Here is a 24,195-nt window from a genome sequence, read left to right as displayed (position 1 = left end):
CCACTATGCCACAGCAATTTTATAGACTTTATTATTATTCAATAGTATCTATCTAGTCGATTTCAGTGCTATTAAGTTTTTGACTTCCTTTATTTTATAGTCTTAAATAAGATAGTAATCTAATTACATTGTATAATTTTGTTTACGTATTTAATAGTTTCTCAACCCTTGTCCTAAGATTCGATGCCAAAGATCATTATTATGAATAATACATAGGTACAGTTATTTATTATAATTATTTGTAAGTAACTTATCTACAATTATTGATCTTGTAAATAAATTGTAAAAATTATATTAAAAGTAAAAAATGTTGTACAATTTGATGTTGAAATAAATGGATGATAAAAATATTCACTATTTCATTGAAAAAAAACCCTTGAATCAGTCGCACCTATAATAATAAAGTGCCCAACTCGAAAAATCAGTTTTTAATTATTATTAAACAAAAACTGGAAAGTGATTTTTTGATGTGCATATAGGTAGGTAGGTAGGTAGGTACCTACTTAACAAGATGATATAAGGTACGTATCAAAACATTCGTTTAATAAAACCCAAACAGCATTTTACGATTATTAAAATAAATAAATACGAATTCGAAAAAGGGTTAACCCATGATTTATTTGCAATGCCCTATACTTTTTTAAACAGTCGGGTAAAATCAGAAACTTTATAAAATATACGACTAGCGCCATCTATCAAAACGTTATCAAATCAAATTCCTATTAGAGTAGTTTTAAAAACACTCAAAGTCATTTTATCGCCTTTTTAGTATTTTTGATGTATAATTTATATAATAAAGACATAAATTTAATTTCTAAGATAATCAGAAAGAGGATGTTGATAAATATAAAGTATCTAATATGACTAACAGTAAAAAAGCATGCATGACCACAAGAATAATAGATTGCAATTACCACGACAGATGGCGCTACGTGAACGGTAAACAAGAAATATGTCACGCCCCAATATAGCTAATACATAAACGATTTCGTGACGTGGTGAGATAGACGCTTCTTCATATTCACGGTATTTATATTTTCAATTCATCACAATAGCATAAAAGTAATTTTATTTGCGAATTTTCCTTTGCAATCATAATGCAACAAGAAATGACATTTGTTTGTTTCAAGCCATCAAATGTGAGAGTCATGTTACCTTCCTCGCTCTTACAACGTATACATAGATATTAGATAGAAAGAGACAAACGATGTAATTCTTGCGTTTCAAGTACAGCAGTCTCTTTGGTATCAGCTGACAACCAAAGCAAAAACAGTCGGTGTGCGACCATCTTGTCAAAACTGGAGTTCGGCGACAACAAATAAATATTGTAAAATGTCGTAAATCGCTCGTAATGACTTAAATCCAAGTTCGTATCTAATAAAGTATTGTGTTTATTTTATGTTGGTGCTGTTTTTGACGCGGTTACTATACATTTTGCCACATATTTTCGGGTTTGTGTTGCGTCAAATGACGTCATGTATGTGATTATTATACACGTATCGCGGCTGACGAGTTCGTAAGTATTTTCTTTTATTTCTGTGTGGTTTTTATTAATTTAGAGTTAATTATGAGTAATTTTCCATTGTTGGCCAATGCGAGTTTCATTCATGAATCGTGTAGAATTGGGGCGCAGGGGCCCATCAGTTTTCAATACGTGACGAATTGAAGTTTAGAATGCCCTTGAAAATTATGCAGCAAAATCGCGTCGCTAAAACCGATGGACTGGGTCCATTGAGGCAGTACAGCAAATTTTGTTCCATTCATAATATTTGCCCCGAAGGTCGTGGCCTGCCTGCAAGCAAAGATTCCGCTTGGCAACAAATGAGCGTTCATCGCGCACTTTACTAAAAATGGAACGCTCTCGACGCGTAGAAAGTATTGTGTTGTATGAAACATTGAAAGTAATGTAATATTTATGTAGTAGGTAGCTATCTGAAAATGGCGGACCTATCGGGCTCACTCACGTCGATTTAACTAGTTACCTACCAAGTTTTTTGTTAACTGCACGTCTAACATTCAACTTGGGCAAATCGTAGCACGCTACGTTGCGATCTGACACAGTTATCCAAAGATTTAATTACCGACAAACTTGTTAAAACTTATCCATTTTCGTGTCTGTGTTGTAAATACGTAATGTGTACCTATTTAGCTTTAATTACCTACATTATTAAGCAAGTTATCTAAACAAGCGAGCGAGACGCACGTTATTTTATTCTCGTTCTGTCATGTTGTAGGTAGATGACAACAATGCATTTTGATTGTGTCTGCTTTATCGCGAATGTCTACACGAAAATCAGTCTTTTTCTATTACCTTATGAGTTTTCCAATGTTTTTATAACCAAATCGTCCAAAATGGTGTTGTGGCAGTGTACCTGCCTAATCGTACCTATTTAACTGCATTTTTTCCTTGTGCTTCGCTAATCTAATCATGCAACTTGTGTTACCCATTGGCAGCAGGAATATCTAAAATTTTTCAATATTAGCTTTGTTTTTGTGATGAAATGTATTAAAATTCTAACACTACGCCATCTGCTGACTGTGTGACGGATTATACTGTAAATTAAAGTATTGGTTTTCCCTGGAAAATACGTAGACGCGTACCTACCTTACGGGAAGATTGGGGGATTCCCCGCTTTAAAAAACGAGTAGGCATAGATAGCATTCTCGGTTTATGATTCATCCATAGATAAAACTATCAGTACCTACTTGTCTATTTGTTTGTAATAGGTTCGTGCAGTGATTACTTATCATCTTCATTTGAGCCGTTATTCCTCCTTCCTTGCAAGCTACTTTCATTAATAGACGAAAAATCCCATACGCAGTCCTAAATATAATATTAACACATGCAAAACATGACGCAATATCTAAATAAAATGCCCCATGAAATGTTTCGGAAAAACGTTTTTCCCTCCCAGATTTATTTTCGTAATTTTACTCTAGTTGAAAAATTTTCAATCCAAAACCATTGATAGACCATTGGAAAGAAATCTAACTAAGGCTACGTCAAATCATCCAAATAAATACCAAAATGGACTTTCAAAAACTTTTCTCAAAGACTTTCAATCAAATCAAATTAGATTGAAAGTCTTTGATTGAACTATTAGATTGTTCAATATTGTGTAAGATGCCTACACTACACCCTCGCATTTTACCTGTTTGTTGGGAACTTAATATGAAATATTCACTGCATAATGTCGTGTTCAGTGAATGTCACTCTTTGTTTGTGAACACTGACATCCCACACGTAGTTCATCCCTGTATCGCTAAGTTTATGACTAAAATATTGGGAGGAACCATCTTCCTTGTTGCTTGTTACTTAGTCACTCACGTAAAAACAATTAAGGGAAATGTAAAATTACTGTAACAGCAGAACATTAGTTATAGCATACACCAGAACAACAAATAAATTTTACGAATGTTGTCTGCAAATTAAATCTCAGGCGTCTTCAAAAAGCATAATTTAATTAAATAAATGGATGCCCTAATTTGAAAAAAAAAAAGCAGTCTAATAAGAATTTTCCCGCTTTTTATCCCGTTTTCGCAAATACACGTGACAATGTTGGCAGTTAATTAATCAACAAAAACGTGAAAACTCTACGCACAAATCCAAACTCGGTTCCAATAGTATTTTGCTGAGCCACAATTCTAAAGGAGAGTCGAAATTTGAAATCACCCAAATATCAAAGTTGCTAAACCTTTATGTATCTGAATACTGGAAAACCCGAAGGACCTTGTTCGCATAACATTCTAGAACATTGTCTAGACTGTGTCTAAAAGCTTTAGGTGAGAGAGACGTCAGGTAATTCGAGAAGGCTCTGATCACAATACCCTAACCCTTTTATCTCCTAATTAACTAATGGACACAACAAAGGTAACATACACCTTTTCGTCTGAAATCTTAACAATACCGCCATTCATATTTCATACTTTCCCGACGAGTTGTCGCCAGTGTATTAATACTTCTTATCTTGGAAGGGTAATAAAATCCAAATTGAAACATAAAAAATATCACCAAGTACGAGGCTGTTAGAGCAGATGCACACACATGTGGATGAAAGCATTTTATTTATTGAATATTTGGTAGAGGAAATACAAGAAGAAATTAAGATAAAAGATGATAATTTAAAAGACGATGATGGGAAATAAAACCAACTCGAGAATCAACTTCTTGAAATACGTCACAGAATAGCCTAACTTAACAAATAGTTGTATAAGATAAAAACCACAAAGGTTGAAATATCGATAAAACTGACCAAAACAAATTTATTTCTGGCATGTACCTACTAGTGACTGTTTTTAAAAACAAACAACAATTAAATGTTGGGAATTAATTATATTGAGAAAGAAAATTCTCTGAGTTACACTTCGATAGTTAAAAAGTGATTTGGGTAATCGATGGCATGGGTTGTGCAACCAGAGAGCATTTTTTGTCCCATTTCAATTTCAACACCATTGGCGACTTTTCCGTTTATTCGCTCACAATATGGCGGATTAAGTAATTGGCGGCAAGCTATAAATAGCCGGATGCCTCACTTCTGCAACAATACTGCTGATTTGTTTACGCTTTCCATCACGTTTTGAAGATAAAGAAAACTATCGACACCGTTCCGATCATTCGATAAAAACGATTAGCAAAACACATTAGAATTTTATTTCTGTTTCTTGGAATTTAAATTTTATAGTTCCAAACGCAGAAGACATCGAAAGCATTTAAGCAGATTATACTGCAACAAAAGATAACAATAAAAGCCTTTACGGTTGAATTAAAAAGTTAATGTTCATTCAAAATGTAAATATTGCTAAAGGCTCAAAATTTGGATGCTTCTATTGCAACATGTACCTTGTTACATTACAGATAGTTATCTAACAATATTTCAACCTTCGCAATGCGGAAAATCTTGGTCCAATTTTTTGCTACACCATCGCCTCGGAGCAGCCAGCCGACCAATGGCGTCAATTGATGCACGACCTATTCGATCTTTTAACAGCTATTGATAGTGTAATTGCCATCCTAGATGAATCGCTCCCAGATGCAACAATGTCAGTCATTGAAGCCAATATTTCAAATTACGCAAACAATTGAAAATTGGACTCTCCAGCTGCATTATAAAGTCTATAAGATACGTCTTATTTACATGTTGTTTTTACGTGATTGTGTGATTCAAAGTCATTTGTGAGCTGTTTTGATGCTTATAAAAAGTCAATATTGACTTTGTTAAAGTTGGCAGTATAACAAACTCGGACCTTTAAATCATTTGATTGAATTAAATCATCGATAAACACGTGACCCGAACGACCTATGATAAAAGGAAAATTAAATTAACCTAGTGCGACAAGTCGGGGATGTGTCTAAAGATGAATATTTGTTCTTACGTCAGTTGTTTACTCCGTGAGGTGCATCTTTGTGCAATATGTGTTCGAACTTGTGAAATGTGCTTTAAATTATATTTATTGCTCTATTTTTTTCTAAATTAATAACATCAACTGTGTCACACACAGTATCTCATAATCTTGCAGCTGTCTTTGAATTCATAATAATATTCTCACAACAAATAACATCGATAAGTTGTTTATGCTTACTGAATGTAATTTTAATTTGTAAATAATAAAGGTTTTGTTAATTCATCCTGAAATGCCACTTGTATTTTGTACCTATCATCTTTTTTGTTTTGAGTGACACCGTCTGAGATTTTACTATCAAAGTCACTTTGTATGTTCAGTACTTACACATTAATTACTCCATTACTCATAATTTGCGTCATTTATTTATGTGTTATAGTCAAACGTCATTGTAACCTTTTCTCGTAATGACTGATTTAGAAATCTTATGCCCCTATAACCAATGTTTTTTAGCAAGTTCATGGCGAAAAAGATTTTAAATTCAGCTTCTGACTGGTGTTTCTAGCCAAAGCTGAACCTAGGCCTAATTTTAGTCATACGAAAATCGAAAGTAAAATAGTATTTTTCGAACTTTGTCTACTAATCCGAAATAGAATCAATTTGTCAGCATCTGCCACCTTCCAAGTTGGTTTTTCCTAGAGTAATGGGACTATTCCCACTTCTCGTTCCCACCGCTGCAACTCCTGTGTAGCCAGGATTTACACAGGCTTGATCGCCAATAAAAACCCAACTAGTGAAGGTCAAGTTTGTTGTTCCCAGGGGAAAGTTAAACTGTCATTGGACCCGCAACGAAATTAATGAAAAGAACATAGGAAGAGTTGGGAGTTAAGGTTCGACTTATCCAGTGCGAAGCGGATGAGTGGCAAAACAAAGGTTTAATAAAGTTGGACTAGCCAAATCTAGGAGTACCGGAGTTTCAATGTTCGACTATAGCATACGCAATAGTGGGTGTAGATATGACGCGCGGTGACGCTATTCGCCATGTTTTTACAAGCCGGGCCAAGTCAAATCGTACGTAATTTGCTCTCATCAAAATCTCGTTCATGCCAACTGCCAGTCATTTACAACCACAACAAAAATATTTTAAACGGAATCCATTTACTTTGCGATGTTTAAATCAAAAGGCTAATTAAGAAACTTAGAGCGTCCCTTTTAATTATTATCAATTTTGGGTGATGACTGATATAGGTACCAAAATAGTATCATTCTGTTTGAAATCAACAATATCATTAGTACTCTGATTAAAAATAATTGTTACAAATTATGCTGAAGAGCGTTCTACAGCTCCTATAGTATTTCACTAGTCTCTTTTTGTGTACCTCTATTTTGAATAATAAATCAAGACTATAATTTACTTCAGATGTGAAGTGAAACAAGAGATTTTTAGCTTTGCCATAACATTCTCCTATCCTAATTTTCTGCACTTTTCACAATTCATCATCAGTATGTAAGTCCGTTTCGCTACCTATATTAGATGTGGAGTCGATAACTAGCGTTACATCCTCTATGTTTTCCAATAACGGTAGTTGACACCGTTTAAAGTGTGTGACGAAAATTCAGTGTTCAACGTAACACGATTATGAATTTTAATTTTGCACTGGAGGACTCTTTATCGCTGTTAGCAATAGTAACGCTATCGGCCCATTCTATTTTTAGTCCCGCAAACAAAATGGATAAATTAGTACATAATTAACGAACTTTTGTTGTATTGTGTAACCCTTTTATGTATTGTAAAATTTAAAGATGTTCAGTTAGTGTTTATTAGCACATTTTATTCGCCTTCATTGCCAAGCGTGTGCACGGCAGATTTAAATTGCTGGCAAATTGTTTTTTAACTGTTATATTCGGGTTATTACATTATGTCATTTGATGACTAATGTTGTCAAAACCACTTTTTACAGAAGCAAAAAACGTTTATTTTGTGGTTTTAGTAGCCTATTTAAGTTTGCCGTAGACAACCAAGGATTTAAGTGCTGCTGATGCTAAAGCACTTTTGACTTTATTATCATGTCTACATGAACCTTTATTATTAGAGACCTATCCCACCGTCTTATCACTTACCAAACCATTATTATATTAAACATCATCAGTGCAGCGGCGCATCTAAAACAATGCACCGGATGCTCCAATAAATGTTCCTTCTTCGTGTAGATGCATGTTACCCGACTGCTAAAGGAAGGGGTTAGGCTTTTTGAATGTCATGGTTATAATTGCCTAGACAATTTCAAACCCAAAGAAATAATTTTAAGTTCGTGAACCTGGTCATTTTGAGATAACAATAAAATTAAATTAAATAGCAAATAAGAAATAAGTATTTGTCATAAATAAATATCAAATAATCTTCCCGTGTCCTTAGTTCGCTGTTTAAGGAACAGTTTTTGATTATAATTAATTTCAAACATTTCTTTACACTAAATAAATATAATTTATAATCAACATGTTATTTTTAGCAATTAGAGCAATTAGAGTTAATTTTGTAGATGAACAGATCACTTTACTGCCATCAATCTAAAGTAAACAACGTTGCGGTAAGAATGCATTAACGTCCATTAAATTAATATTGTTTAACGCAGCTTCCATTAAGTTCTTGAGCCTTTAAACCAGTGTTAATGAGGATAATATTAATTTGCTGATTGTATCGCTAATCGGAATTTAGTAATATTTAAAATATTTAACGAGTTTCAATAAACGTTTCAAGTTATCAAATGAGAACCGTCTCAAGTATTTAATGTTGGTATTGGTACAAAAATTAATTACTTAACCTGTTAGCGTAATAATGTTTGCTATGACTGAGTTAATTAAGTCCGTCTCATGTGTTTTATTAATTATTCTGCCTTCTATCTGCCACTTTTTGTAAAATCCGTGATCTATCAGTGAAAAAAAGTCAGATCAATCAATATCAGTTCAACCGTTTTAGAGATTAGCCGGAACAGAAAGACAAACAAATCTTTTAAATATTGTTTGTTATAGGTAATGGGCACAGTCTCCTATTTTCATACAGATTTTAACTAAATGTACGCAGATACAATTTAATTTAAATTTTGTCCACAAATCAATAATAATTATATCGATATTTTTAACACATTTTCCGTATAATGTTGATAACAATTGGTTAAAATATTCACAGTTATATCTTTGGTGACTAACATTTTGTCATCAAGTACCTAAGTAATTAAAACTGAATAAAAGATAATTCAGGACATTCCTTTTTCATAAGAACCCAGGTCGATTTCCTCTTAGAAATGAGTTTATCTTACCAAGAATATTAACTTGCAATGTTTTCCGGATTTCGTGGTTCCAGTCCACAGTCCGTCAGATTAAAATATACAGTGAATTTAGCACAATTTTGAAGAGTACAGTGGTTCTTAACCGGTGGTCCGCGGACCACTGGTGGTCCCTGGAGGCATTCCAAGTGGTCCACGAAGACATCGTAATAAACAAGTGACGTGACGTGATGAGTCGAGTCAACACAACGCAAACGGCGCACAGTGGGCGAGAAATCGACCTCCCCTTTCATAGGATTTTGGGAAAAAAAAAGTGGTCCCTGACAAGACAGAAATTTGGTAAAATGGTCCCTCGTGACTTAAAGGTTAAGAACCACTGGTCTAGTAGATATGCGGAGTCTTCAGTAATCCTAGAGACTGATTTACACATTATTTTATATTGCTTCCAGTTGGTTATTCTGTTAAACTTCTGATTCTGATAGACCAAGAGACCGAGATAAAAATATGTATGTTGTGCCAAAGAGGCATATTAAGTTAGGGGACGTGAAAAGTGCCTGAAAAGGACCTACTCTACATATTAATAACGAATTTGAATGCTTTTAATAATTTAACGTCAAAGCCTTGTCTTTGCCATCTAAAATATTATGGAAGAGTCGCTTTTTCACAGCTAGCATACTCAGTTATAAAAATCCAAACTAAATCATCCCGACACGGGACACTTCCTCACTGCGCCTACTATGGACTGGCCTATAATACCATTTCCTAATGTCTTTAAACTGTTAATATTATTAAAAACTACTTTCGGTAAGCTTTATAAGGTTAAGGTCACGGTGCTGGAGCTTAAAATAAATTCAAGGGTCGATTTAGCTAAATTACTTCTTTGAGCTTCTGTTCTGTACTTTTAATACTTTAAAAATCATTAGCAATTTGATTGCCTTTATGAATTGCTACCACCGTTGAGGTTGAGTCCACCGGTTTATTGAAATTATCTTTTTCATACGTTTTTTTACATATTTTATTAACAACTATGGCCGTGCTATGCATGCGAGCTTCGCACGCGAGGAGTCGTGTTTTTAATAAAATGATATTTTTAATAGTCTTATTAAATCGAAATAAAGACAGGTTTTTTTACTAAAGCTTTATAAAAACTGTTAACCTCATTTCCTTCTCTTTCTATTTATGTAAAAGTTTAGTCTCAGTTTTGGTAATTTTTAATGCATCATAACGAAAATACCTTTACTTATATACTTACTTACTTACTATACCTACCTTGATTCATAATTAATGATTATTAAGTTAATGAACTCAATAGATTTTTTATTGTTCGAAGTTCGTAAACTCACCGGTGAGCCGCGTGGCGTCCAACGTGTCGTAAAACCCTAAATTTCGCGCGAACAAAGTCACAGGCGAACCCACTGGTTTGCTAATAGTCGGTAATCGGTCCTACAACGCGCTGCGCGATTACTAACCAGTTTCCTGCACGATAACGTGCGGAAGGAAACGAACGAAAGCCAAAACTGTATTGTTAACCGTAATACATTAAATATGAGTCTCAAAAATATTCCTTTATCGTGTGCGATTTATGTTAGCCATTATGTGTGATTAAGCCATAAACGGTCAGGCCTCCCCAACGCGTCTGGCCATTGTGGGGAGTGTAGGCCAATTAGGGAGGTACCTTCTTCATTTGCCTCTGGTAAATTAGAGGTAGGTCCTCTTTCAGTTGAGCCTAAATGACCTGATGATATTGAAGCCGCAACTCCTACATCGTGAGAGAGAGTGAGAGATTTATGTAAGCTAGAGTCACTTAAAAAAAGAGATGGATCTCAACTTGCAGTAAGCTATAAGCTTACTCACGCTGGTGTATGTAGAGCCTGAAAGGGGCATTCATGATTAACAAGCGTAGATAGCAACTTAGAAAAAAACTTAGATAAGAATGCATTTATTGGTCTCAATTAAGATCTCCTTATACTGGAACTATTTCTGAAACTAAACATAATAAACACAATACATGTTACTACATTGTTCTATGAATATGAAGTAGTGAACCACTCGATTTGTCTGCGTGGGTGTTGCCACCGGTCCATAAAGGCGTGGTGTTGTTTGCTTATAAAAATAGCCACCTAGGAAAATATCAAGAAAGGTTTGCCTCAGCCTCAAAAGAAAGGGTAAACAGAATTTTCCACTTAAGATTATAAACGTAAGATATTATCAGCAAAATACAGGTTACATCATGCCCTTCAGACACCCAGGCGACACATGAAGTCACTGAGTTTTCCTTCGTGTCGAACCACATTAAGTTCCATTCCACCCTTGCCTTGTTCAGACTTTCAAATGAATATTAAATATGTGATAATGTCGGTATTTACATTACTCGCGCTCTTTATCCGACAAATAACATGATTCATGTTTGGCACATCGTTTAAAGTTGTTTCAAATTCATGTGATTGATGTAATTGAATGTCTTTTTAGGGTTCCGGTTCCGTAGCCAAATGGCAAAAAACGGAACCCTTATAGATTCGTCATGTCTGTCTGTCTGTCCGTCCGTCCGTCCGTCTGTCCGTCCGTATGTCACAGCCATTTTTTTCCGAAACTATAAGAGCTATACTGTTGAAACTTGGTAAGTAGATGTATTCTGTGAACCGCATTAAGATTTCGATGCAAAAATAAAAAAATAATAAATATTGGGGGCTCCCCATACTTAGAACTGAAACTCGAAAATTTTTTTTTCATCAAACACATACGTGTGGCTATCTATGGATAGGTCTTCAAAAATGATATCGAGGTTTCTAAAATACTTTTTTTCTAAACCGAATAGTTTGCGTGACAGACGCTTCCAAAGTGGAAAAAAGTTGGTCCCCCCCCCCCCTCTAACTTCTAAATTAAGAAAATGAAAAATCTAAAAAAAAAACATATGTACATTACTATAAAAACTACCAACGAAAATTGTTTTGAACGAGATCTAGTAAGTAGTTTTTTTTTAATACCTCGTAAATCGTAAACCGCTTATTACCACGTAATATTTCATACAAATAACTTAAATTAAAAAAAAAAAAATTTCATAAATCAATGGTACGGAACCCTTTGTGCGTGAGTCCGACACCCACTTGGCCGGTTTTTTTATTAACTAAATTGTTTAAAAAAAATAAAATTGTTAAAAAGAAAGATCAATCTAAAATAATTACCCCCCAATAGAATTGTCTTCTTAATCAAAATATGATTAGAACATCATCTGAAACTGATGCTATGCACGTACGCAATGTATGTGATAGCTATTATTTATTCTGTGGTGATAGCAAGGAATAAGAAAACTTACATGCATTTGAATAACAAGAAAAAACACCTACATTTAGTTATTCAAAGATCTAAGGAGCAAGCGGATGACACCATTTGCTTCGACCGTAACAAATGCATAAAAATAAAATTCATATCGCTAATTAGAGAATCTTAACTTAACTTAATTTAATTTTATCTCTTCATCTTTCATTCATCAAAATTTAAATCTTATTTTTCTTTCTCTTGTACTTTTTATATTATGTCTTGTCATAATATGTATGTCGATATTATCGACATTCCCTTTCCTACGTCCGATATCTGCATCTAATTTATCAAAATTGGTTCAGAAAACGTGACAGACAAGAAAACCGTAACTTTGGCATTCATAAAATTTAGTATACATAGATCTATCTACAAAACCCGATGCCTGTTGTCAGGTAGTTTATCGACTGTTTTAATGTTAACAGCCTGACCTTGTTCCGCGCTCTAGACTTTGTTATTGCTTTTTATACGTTTGATGTAACTTGTGCATTTTTAAATTTTCTCTTCCAGTTCTAGCTAATTTTAATGTCAACATCGAGACCTTTCACATTTAGAATATCTATCAGCTTATTCTGCTCTTCTTCCGAGATTATTTTATCTTTAGTTCTTGTGACCATGCGAATCATCATCATAATCATCAGATCAATTAGTAACCACATGAACAGTGTTTTTTTTTAAATAAATTCTGTATTTCAGTTTACTCGTCATAAAGCCAGAATTGGTTATCTATAGGTAACTTTCTTCATAATTACGGAATACGGCGACCGTAATGTGATAAGGGGTCAGCTAACTGACAAACATGATTCACTAACTTGCTCAGTATTGCAGAAGGCAAAATACTATTTTTCCGACGGAAAACGGAGGTCCTCAATCGACTCGTATATTTCCTTATTTAGTCATGACTTTTTATTATAAATTCTAATTTATTCATCTCCGTCTCCGAATTCCATAGATTATGATCGCTGGTTCGCGCTGTAATAATAATGATCAATCATTACACGGATTATTAGCTATCTCTTGTCCGCAATAACATTCCATCTGTTGCCGTCTCATTTCCACAATGCAAACAATCGGCCAATAGTGTGGAGGATCCACCGTGAAGCTGCTAATCACTTTCGTTGATGTTTTTGCGAAATCGAGTGGTCTAGTCGCTCTAGTGACGTTTTGTGAGTCGGCCTTGTCGATGGCAAGTGCGGCAAAGATGATTTTGTTGTGGCCTTGTACTATGACAGCTAACTCGTGTTCAATTGCCGCGGTACGTGCCTCGGAAATAACCTTGATTAACGAAATATAAATGGTACTAAATGCAAATTGATGGAGAGAAAAGTCCTAAATAAACAGAGCTTGTACTAAGGTGACTAAATATGGACCCAACTAAGATAAGTGTGAAAAATATAGGTTCAATAAAAGTGTATTAGCATGATTGTGCTCATTACACTAACATTTCTCCTCAGGAGAATTCGACCCCACACCTTTGACTAGAGCTTCCTATGTAGCTCTGCCTGCAGTTGTTAAAGACTATTTTACCAATACCATTGTGTTACTAGCGAATCGGAAAACTATTTGAAATATTAATGTGGGAAGTGGCTCACATGATCGTATCAATTGCCTTCAAATTGTCGTGCACTAAACTAATGGGTTTTATTGGTGGGAAGGAAACGGCGCAAAAAAATAGTCGATGAATTTCCAAGCAGCTACCATAAGACCCATAGTACGAAACGATGCTCAGACTTGATGCTTGGATTCTTCTAAGCTGTGATTGGTGCAAGTATTGATCACGGAATACAACACTATCTATGTTTGTCTTTGAATCTTGGTTACGAATCCTTTAGGCGCATTAGGGCTAATTCTCGTTATGGCAACCGTATAGCTAATGAACTACTTCTCATTATGGCCACTTCTCATTTTGGCTTCTTCTGATTAGGGCTACTTCTCACTTGGGCTACTTCTCACTTGGGCTACTTCTCACTTGGGATACTTCTTATAAGGCTACTGGTTACGCCTTATGGCTCACATTCTAACATATCGCAAAACTGGATTCAAATTCAGAATATACATCTCCTTGAGTCTGTGCTCAACTTTGAATCACGTTTCAAGGTTTGTTTCATAATACGGGCCTAAGTGCTAGTGGGGCGCAGTGCATACTCAAGTGATGCCTAACCGCAGCGCAGTTACATTACGGCAGTTGGATAACTGTAAACGTTATTATTATACTTTGTCACATACGCGGCCGCAACAAAACGCACCAGCTATAATGGCTCCAATCAATATCGTATGAAACACGATACGGACTAAACACCTATCGCTATGATTACAAATCAACACGCTCATTATGATCTATGTTATGTTCTGTAAAGTCCGATATTGAACAGACGTGTGACATGCAACAATTTGATATAACACATTAAGAGACGATGAAATGATAGCTGGTTTTGACAGCACAATAGCAAATGTATCTGTGGGGTATTCAGGATTGCTCCAAAAGCCTATTGTCAATGCTCAATAAGTTATTGTAACTCCATACCTAAACGAATCTGGAGGAAAGCTTATGCCTTGAGGATTGTACTAATGATATTTTTGTTTAAAATAAGTTTTTACTTTATTGATCATAATATTAATCAAGCTTAGCACACACTGAAGAAATCTGATAAATTGTAATTTTTATAGGTTTCAACAAATTTCGCTACTGTTTAACATGCAATACAACAGCGTACCGTTTAAAGTTAACAAGGCCAACTTGCATCCATGATGAACCTGTAAACTCGAAAAACGCATTAGATCTAACTTAAAAGTAGGTATCTTTTGAAGTAAACAATAAAGTACAAAAAGTCAAAAGTGAAGTAACTCAAAAATATAATTTTAACAAGGCACTTTGTTTTATTTAAGATGTTCCAGATTTAAAAATATCAGCTTATAATATTACTGTATATTTCTTTTTCGGACAGTACCTATTACTCTTGACATACTTACGTTGCAAATTCAAATTCTACATTAGCATTCACGTTGCTGTAACTCATGGAAAATAAACTCGGACTACCAATGCAGTTTATTTTTCACAATATTAACGTAAGTTATTGTAAAATATACGCGATCACTACGTAATAAGCATAGTTTTAAATCATAGATGTGCGATTACAATTCGAAACTACGTCAGCGGACCCCACGAGTGCGTTCTTGCATCGTACACTTTCAATTCCGAAATCTTCCATGGACTGGACATTGCTAGCTAAATATGCATCCTCTTTGAAGTCAACTCGCGTTCGGATATCAAAACAAGTATTTTTATGTCAACATCAAAATAGTATCCATCTTTAATCCTTAACAAGACTGAGTCAATATCGTGGCCACTATATTTTGTACCGTATTGCCTTACTTTAAGATCACAAAATAATGTATGGAATGGGAACTTCGGCAAAACAAATTCGAGGCTTAAAAAAGTGTTACGATTTTTGGGGAATGTCCTTTACTGTCTCACAGCACGTCGCGTAATAATGTTCGCTCAGTAACCGAACTTTTTACTTACTCCAATAATTCCACTTTCCGAGTAAAGAGATGACCTATTTTAAACCTATTTGCAATTTAACGATTGATCGCATATCCCGTCAAATTAGGTTATCAAATGATTTCACCGAACTACCTGAGCCGGATCAATCTGAATTTCAAATGAAAAAGACCTACATATTTTATTTTCAGCAGCACCCATGTTTCTCGGAATTTTTCCTTGTAAACATTTCGAAATAACTCTTCAAGTATATTTGTGATACTTTTTATTTTCATTGTGCATTTATGATGAAATTCTTAGTTGTTAAAAGATTCTCATTCGTTGATAAATTTTAAAAATTTAGTTAAAACAAGTGGACTCAAAAAATACACTCGTGAGCAAAACTATGGAATCACTTACATGAAGTTGTTTCCACGCGAACTTGTGTACTAACGAATTTGTTAGTAACAAAAAAAGTGGCACCATTTTAAAGAATAAACTTTTATCTTTAAATTGATACCAAATTCATTTAAATCACACCAGTATTTAAAAAGATATCCCGGCTGATGTGAAGAAGTAACGAAAAAGACATGTATGAACTGTTTGATACGTCGCGAGTTGCGGCCTATTTACCCCCTATAAAAGCACGCGTTTTTAGATTTTTGCTTTCACACGTTGATTCATACACATCTCCGCTTCTTTTGACACTTTACCTGAGATTCTACACCTTCAGAAGCAGCACAAATCGTTGCACTATTGCAAGAAAGGCTCAGCCAGCGGGCTGTCGCACGTCAGCGCCACATAAGCCAGTCCTGGGTTTCGAAAGTTTCAAGACGCTTTCGGAAGACTAGTGGCTTTATCCCGAGACCAAGTTCTGAACAGCGCCGGTGCACATCGCAGAGGGAAGACCGTTTTTTCATGTCAACCTCTCTATGAAATCGTCATTTGACTGGAATCGATGTCCATCAAGAGCTCAGAAATGTTCGTAAGATAGCTGTTAGCGAGTGGACAGTTCGTCTAAGATATAAGCAATAGAATTTGACTCCAAAAAGGCCTGCCACAGGCTCGAAACTGACGGCAGGTCACCGATAAGCACCCTTTCAATTTGCTCGTACACATCTCGATTGGAAGGCGAGTAATGGAGGCGAGTTCTGTTCTCCGATGAATGCAAACTGTGTTTGCAGGGCAGCAGTCGAAGAGGTCGGGTTTATAGGCGGCCTGAGAAGCGATTTGTGCAGTGCTAGTTCGCTGAAACAGTGGCTTATGGGGGTGGCTTGCTCGACTTAACATCGAGAAGTGTACGAGCAAATTGAAAGCGTGCTTATCGGTGACCTGCCGTCAGTTTCGAGCCTGTGGCAGGCCTTTTTGGAGTTAAATTCTATTGCTTATGTCTTAGACAAACTGTCTACTCGCTAACAGCTATCCTACGAACATTTCTGAGCTCTTACTGGACGTCGATTCCAGTCAAATGACGATTTCATAGAGAGGTTGACATGAAAAAACGGTCTTCCCTCTGCGATGTGCGCCGGCGCTGTTCAGAACTTAGTCTCGGGATAAAGCCACCAGTCTCCCGAAAGCGTCTTAAAACTTTCGAAACCCAGGACTGGCTTATGTGGCGCTGACGAGCGACAGCCCGCTGGCTGAGCCCTTCTTGCAATAGTGCAACGATTTGTGCTGCTTCTGAAGGTGTAGAATCCCAGGTAAAGTGTCAAAAGAAGCGGAGATGTGTATGAATCAACGTGTGAAAGCAGAAATCCGAAAACGCGTGCTTTTATAGGCGGTAAATAGGCCGCAAATCGCGACGTATCAAACAGTTCATACATGTCTTTTTCGTTACTTCTCCACATCAGCCGGGATATCTTTTTAAATACTGGTGTGATTTAGATGAATTTGGTATCAATTTAAAGATAAAAGTTTAATCTTTAAAATGGTGCCACTTTTTTTGTTCCTAACAAATTCGTTAGTACACAAGATCGCGTGAAAACAACTTCATGTAAGTGATTCCATACTTTTGCTCGCGAGTGTATAACCTTAGGTTAGGTTAGGCTAGTAAATAGTTAGCTAACCCAACCTGTCTTAAAGAAATTGAACCGCGGAACTAAACGAGGCGTTAACTTGTTCCGAATACTTCCGAAGATTTGAAAGCGAGCGCGCGCGCACTGCTATCCTGCTCAGTTTTCACTTTCACGGGCCGATGGCCGCCCAGCCTCGGCACACTTCGGCACACTGTGTCAAGGTCACCCGCCTGGAATCCGATGGGAAGTGGATCATGACCTCTGGAGGAACACCATGGGTTTCGGATGACCTCAGTGACGTCACAGACGAAGCTATGCTTCTTGACACTGACCGCACTCAATAGAATACGATGAAGAAGACGAATGATGTGTAGCCCTCCAGGGTGTTAGAGACTTGCAGGTCTTGCTGCCACAAGAAATCTAAACGTACATGCTCATTGGTTTCTGCAAATAATATTATTTGATTTGCTATTACATACTATCTTAATTTGAATACATAATAATGATTCATTCAGGCTGTGCAGGTTTTGAAGCTCTACAGCTTACTTTTTAATGTAGAACACAAGCTACCACGCCAAGTGGTCATAAAATTCAATTGTTTACAATAGTAATTAACTTTAATAATGAGAAAATATAAATGCAAGAACTTTCCATGATAAGATTATTCTTTAACTTCTCAATATTCAGCTTATCTTTATTTACAATGTAATGATAAATAAAGTTATGTTATTGTATTTGTCATACACTTTTATCTTTTAAACTTTAACAATAACAATGAAGAAATAACTGAGTGGGTATAGTTGTAACATGGTTTACTTTTAAGTAAAAAAAAGGCGTCTCTATACAAAAGCAGCAGATTACTGATTATACGATAAGGGCCGAGAGATCAGCGACCTGCGTTATCGCTCTTATCACGCGAAGTATTGTTGCACTTGGCAAAGAAAGTGCTGCTATCTGATAAGGGACTAGATGAACTGTCTTTTGAAATGTCACCTCTATTACAAAATGTTTCTGTACTTTTTTGCAATAAATAATATCACGATGATATCAGTGACCAACATCATTCAATGTAAGTGTACAGTCACAACAAGTTACGACACGTACTTTTGATAAGACAAGGGTATAATTTTAAAAATTGCAAAAAGTGAGTTACGCCAATGTCTTCCACGATGTGTAGGTGCGAAAATTTTGTGAAGAGAACATGAAAGTGGTCATTTACATGCTGTACTGCCCAAGAGTATTTGTTTATAAATAGTACTTAATCACAAAATAGATAATACCTAGCTCGATACCCTTCCTCAACATTGTAATCTTCGCTATACTTAATGTAATTGATTAAGTACAACGTTGGTAATTGATTTCATAACAAAATGCAACATTATTACGAAGGGCATCACTTAAACTGAATCATCTCAATCGTGCAACAGTGTGCATACTTGATCGCTGTCATTTTGTTATTTACACTTCCGATCGCGACACAATTGAGTGATATGTGCGTCTCTTTTGTTCCGCAGATAGACAACCATGCACGAGCAGGACGGAGATACGGAGCCGGCGCACCACGCGCGTCGGCCCATGAACGCATTCCTTATATTCTGCAAACGTCACCGAAGCGTCGTCCGCGACAAATATCCTAATCTTGAAAATCGGTACGTCACCATGATAATTTTGTTAGCCTTGTTTTACGCGGTTTTAGCTACGCCTATGTTTTATGGCGGGTCTTAATAGAAGCATGAATATTGACCCATTATTAAGAGTAACGCAAAAAAAAATGTATGTAGGTGAAAATTGATTTGAACATATAAATAGACCTCACTGGAGGTAGTTATCATCTTTATTAATATTGTATTTCAATAATTCCAGGTCTATAACCAAAATTCTTGGAGAGTGGTGGGCTAACTTGGATAAAGAAGAGAAAGCTTGCTACACAGGTCTTGCGAAACAGGTATAGTTTGCATTTTATCAAAACTTACAATCTCTATTAAGATATTTTATATTTTATGTAAACCTACTGATTTCTTCCTTACAGTACAAAGACGCATTCTTCAGTGCCAATCCTGACTTCAAATGGTACAAATTGCCTGCGCCTCCTCTCCGCACACTCTCCTCTCGGCCGAGAGAACCGAACGAGAAACAAATAGAATCCCCCATCAGCGAATATCATGAAGCTGAATTAGAAAAAACAAATAATAACTCAACTAAAGTAGACTTCAACAAAAAGACCAATGAGCACGTATACGAAAACGAAACTAAACCGTTGTCAATGTTTACTCCAGGCAAGTTGGCAGATGAAGCCCAAATGGGAGGCCTCAGCAGTCTCCTGGCCACTAAGACTGAAACCAAAACTCCGAACCCTTACTATTCACCTCACTGTCTTAAATATAATGCGATCTCAACCCCAAACGAATTCAGATCTCACAACATATTAGAAAGGGCTAAAGCAAAAGGAGCTGCCAACGAGGAAAGCATACGTGAACTTCAAAATGAACTCACAGAAACCACAAAGGTATTCGTAGAAGAAGGCTTTAGTGAGGAAAAGGGAGGATTGTATCAGTACAGTGTCGCCAACGACCAATTTACTAACCAAGATGTGATAAACCAAATAGTTGATAAAAGGTATTCTAAAGACGAAGATTACGGTTATCAGAGGAATTGGTCAGATGACGAAAGGAACTCGAGATCTGGGCGGTCGTGCAAAGGGAAGCGTTACCAGGAATTCATGGCTGTGGGGGGATTGATCGTGAATAAGAGGCAAAAGCGAGACATCAACGACAAATTGCCAGACGAGGGCTACAGCGCGTCCTGTAGCTGGGAATCTGGCAATCACCGTGGCGAGGAGCACAATTCGCTTAGCGAGATGTCAATCGAGAGCGAAACAAAAAACGACACCGTAGACGCACCTGAATCAGACAATAATGCAAACAAGACTTTCAAGGCTGCCGACTTTGATTTGGACGCTAAAATAAGAGCGTTGCCCTCACTCAGTCTTGAGAAGTTTCAACAGAAAAAGCGCGAGAACAAACGCAAGAAGAAAACTCTCAGTCTCAAGCCTAAAGCGCTGGAATCCTCGCATATAGTCAATTCGGTTCCTAGGTCTATTCTAGACGATAGGCGTGAAATGGCCGAGAGCTGGCGCGACTCCGTCATCGGCAGTCAAAAACGCAAGCCGAGGAAAGTGAGCATAACCAGGTTCGAATTAAAGGGTTTGTACTCGACCATGGAGAACAGTGAATCGCATAAAATAAGCCCCGAAATCAAGATTGCGACCGAGGCGCCTTGCACGGTCGTCCAGAGTATGGAAATCTGCAAACAACCCCAGCATAGCAACGTCACGCAGGACCTATTAGCTCTTGCGACGCTGGCTGAAGTCGCCGCCAACACCTCGAAGATCGAAGGTTCATCCATCACAGACACCATGACCGCCAAAGCAAGCGATGAAAACGCTTCCATGGTATGAAATACCTACAATATAACAATTCCAAAAATATTATTTACTATATAATCAGATAATATTTATATATTATAGATCTACTTTTACATGTACGCATAAAAATAATAATTGTACACCTAAATGTAGTTTTTATAAAATAGGAATAGAGTTTATTTATATTGAGATAGAGAGATATATATATATATTATTATATACCTATTTTAGTTGATTGGTAGGTATTTGTGATAGTTAAATGCATAACATCACAAGAATAACAAGGCATAATGTATTAAATATCAAGTTAATAATATTAATGATATTAAGTTCGTATATGAAAAAGTTTGTTTAAATGAAATATCAGTGTTAATAATAAATGTTATTATAACAGAGTTATGCATCACATGAAAAATGCCAAACTTAAACAGTAATTTCGTATATAATCGTTAACCTCATTTTTGTATAAAGTTAGATTTATTTAAATCGCCTTAATATTAGATTTTAAATCAAAAGTAAAACACCAACATGCATAGACTGCATCGCATTTTTTTAATGGTGATTTTGTTTTTTTATTCATAACGTCATTGAATATTTTGCAAATTTATCATTTGTATAATATATTTTTATAACGTATCTATTAAAGTGACAATGTTCACGTTTTATACATTTTTACTAAACATGGCAACATTGTTGTTGGAACGATCGACTTAATGGCGGTGCCTTTAAAAGTGATTTATTGGGGTGGTACAGGGAGTGTTGCCATGCATGCGCAAAATTGAAACATTTTATATAATGTCGATTTAATAAATATTATAAAGATATTGGCAAAAGTAACCTAATATAAATTTATTTTAGTCGCTAGTTAATTGAATACGCCTATCGCGGCTAAAATTATCGTGAGTGAAACTCGCTGTTTTTCTTTTGTGATATAATTTTTGAACCTTGATTTTAAACGAAAATAAATTTATTTCGCTTTGTTTTAACTTAATTCACGCAATATCTTTTTATATAGGGTTAATCGATGTGTTGTTATAATTGATATGAAAAAACCTAAAAAAAAACGAATCTGAACGTTCACTGTTGTAGATGATAGCAAAATGATCATTTCTCCTTTAGGTACCTGAACTTTATCGAAAATGTTCATGAATTTTAACGCGACGTTAAAACATTGCAATTGTTACATTAATAGCTAAGCTTTATTTAAGTTACACACCATTGTCAACTTCACTTTAATTTATTTATTGTTTTATTTGGAACAGTGTTTCTCAAATTGTTGTTCTTATTTTGTGCATATAGATGGATTTTAAGGATTACTGTGATTTTGTTTCCATCTACGTTGATGGTATGAAGCTTTTGTAGGTCTAGTCTAGAAGGTAGAGTTTTAAAAGAAGATTACAAGTACTAAATTTTTAAAGTGCACTTATATGTATTTTTTAAAGTTACAAAAGATGACAAAAGCCATAATGTGACATGCTCATCCAAAGACCAAATGTATTTAGAATAGGGAAGCTAGGCTGTAGATATTGTATATTTAATATTCAAGTTATATGTAATATTTATGATGATATTATATATTATATTTTTGAAAACTGGCTAATATTGTGGCATTCCAATGTCAAAATTGTAAAATCCCTTTTATGATATAGATTTGTTGCATTTTTTTTTGTTTTTAACATTTTCTCCCAGAGCTTTTAAATCAAATTGTTATTTTTGTGTAAAGATTTAATTATTGTTACGTTTTCGTAAAGTGAAGAGCTTTAGTAGGTTCCTAAAATTATATCGATGAGCTAACACTATTCAATGAAATTTCATAGAGTGCTGGTGTTCATGAAAAATTCTTTTGCCTTGTCGATATATTGTAGCCTTACCTGTTCTGTAGATTGATATATTAGTGATAAGGCGAATCGTAACGGGGGCCAGTATAAAGGGTTATTTACTAAAGAGAATTTTTCGTTTATTATAGATTCTATTGGATTAAAAAATTATATATTGTAAAGAGCTTATACCTAATATGTATATTTACAAAATAATAAATTCTACGAAAGTTAAACCCTAATATGATCCGTTTATTTGAATTATGGTGCTGGAAGATCTGTATTTTAATTGTTTTAAGAGCGTTTACGCCGTTTGGCGCAAAAACAGTACTTTTTCAACTCGTTACAATCATTAACCAGTAATACTACAAATATGTTATAGGCATAAATAGTTAGACAATTTTGTCGTCTAAATAGTTAATTGAGAAAATATTGCGATTAGTTTAGCATTTAAGAATTCTATCCAGATAAGTCCACACAGGTTTTGTAAATTTCCACTTTAGCGTCAGTTTACAAGCTGAAATTTTTATAAAAACACTGTGAAAACGATTTAACAAACATATTTATCCTATAGCATAGATCCTTGGGCAAATAGTTATCTGAGAAAATTTTTAGATTTAAGCATTTTACACTAAGAAATCACAAATTAAAAGAACGTGAAATATCCAAAAATCAAAGTGATTTTTTCACCAATATTCTTCCTTTATTCAACACAAAAATAGCTTAATATAATAGAAGAATATCTTATCTAAAATATTTACTTTGAAATTTAAAATAATTCATTGTAATTTTTTTTCTATGAGTATTTGAAAACTACTATAAATCGCCGCGCACGAATCGTTCAAATTCAGTCCGCCTCGAGGCGTTCTAGAGTGAGGTCACGTCGCTCGGTGCTCTGCTGACATGTGTCATGCGTACGTTGATCTTTGACAGGTAGCTGGACTTTTATAGTGTATCCGAAAAATCTTGGTGGTAGATTTTGCGATCACGTGGTAATTAAAATATTTTATTGTTATTTTTCATTACAGTCTATTTTTACTACAAATTCTATTTCAGACGTAATGAAAAATAAAATTAAGTTATTTTTAGCGATGAAACGAAAACGAATGACGAAAATTTGGAACAGCAAGTTATGTATGTATACCTACTAATATTATAAAGAGGAATAATACTAATAATTTATTTGCCATAAATAGGTGGTTACAGAATAGTTAATAGGAATGCTCTGCTAGCAGGGGGGCTACCCACCTTCTGGTAGGAAGAACCCCAAATAACCCACTAGCTGCCCCCGCAGCTGGTGGGTATGAAATGTTATGCATTTTCCGGATAAAAAAAGAATAGTAAACAGGAAAAGTTTGTTTTGAATAGAACCGATTTGAAAAAATCTCTCACAATTAAAATTCAAAAAATTTTCTGCTGAACATAGGCTGTATAAAATATTCTCAAAATAGTAAAAAACCTTTGATAATTTACTATTTGATAAAGAATTTACGTATTTATTATTGATTAGGACTAATGT

The 24,195-nt window shown here is 35.3% G+C and overlaps 1 protein-coding gene across 3 annotated transcripts; it reads left to right on the top strand.

The window, feature by feature from the left end:
* The first annotated feature begins 952 nt into the window (after positions 1–952).
* bbx (bobby sox) lies at positions 953–22,926 on the top strand. 3 transcript variants are annotated; one of them, XM_028308256.1, is made up of 4 exons: positions 953–1,026; positions 18,950–19,084; positions 19,299–19,380; positions 19,465–22,926. In XM_028308256.1, the coding sequence occupies exons 2-4, from the start codon at positions 18,960–18,962 to the stop codon at positions 20,890–20,892; spliced, it is 1,635 nt and encodes a 544-aa protein (XP_028164057.1). In that variant the 5' UTR covers positions 953–1,026; positions 18,950–18,959; the 3' UTR covers positions 20,893–22,926. The 3 variants fall into 3 exon arrangements, with proteins under 3 accessions (XP_028164057.1, XP_028164056.1, XP_028164059.1); XM_028308255.1 differs by lacking the exon at positions 953–1,026 and adding an exon at positions 1,152–1,516; XM_028308258.1 differs by lacking the exon at positions 953–1,026 and adding an exon at positions 18,531–18,579.
* Positions 22,927–24,195: the final 1,269 nt, after the last annotated feature.

The sequence above is a fragment of the Ostrinia furnacalis genome, unplaced genomic scaffold, assembly GCF_004193835.3.
Source record: "Ostrinia furnacalis isolate ACB-3 unplaced genomic scaffold, ASM419383v2 OfSCF2409, whole genome shotgun sequence".
NCBI lineage: Eukaryota > Metazoa > Arthropoda > Insecta > Lepidoptera > Crambidae > Ostrinia > Ostrinia furnacalis.
Note: the sequence above shows the minus strand (reverse complement) of the source record. Positions and strands in the feature narration are given on the sequence as shown.

What these genes read in the sequence shown, in the direction of transcription:
- bbx (XM_028308256.1), top strand. Translation starts at nt 18,960, where the DNA reads ATGCACGAGCAGGACGGAGATACGGAGCCGGCGCACCACGCGCGTCGG. An exon ending in TATCCTAATCTTGAAAATCG is followed by an intron (nt 19,085 to 19,298) that starts GTACGTCACCAT and finishes CAATAATTCCAG; the next exon opens with GTCTATAACCAAAATTCTTG. An exon ending in ACACAGGTCTTGCGAAACAG is followed by an intron (nt 19,381 to 19,464) that starts GTATAGTTTGCA and finishes TCTTCCTTACAG; the next exon opens with TACAAAGACGCATTCTTCAG.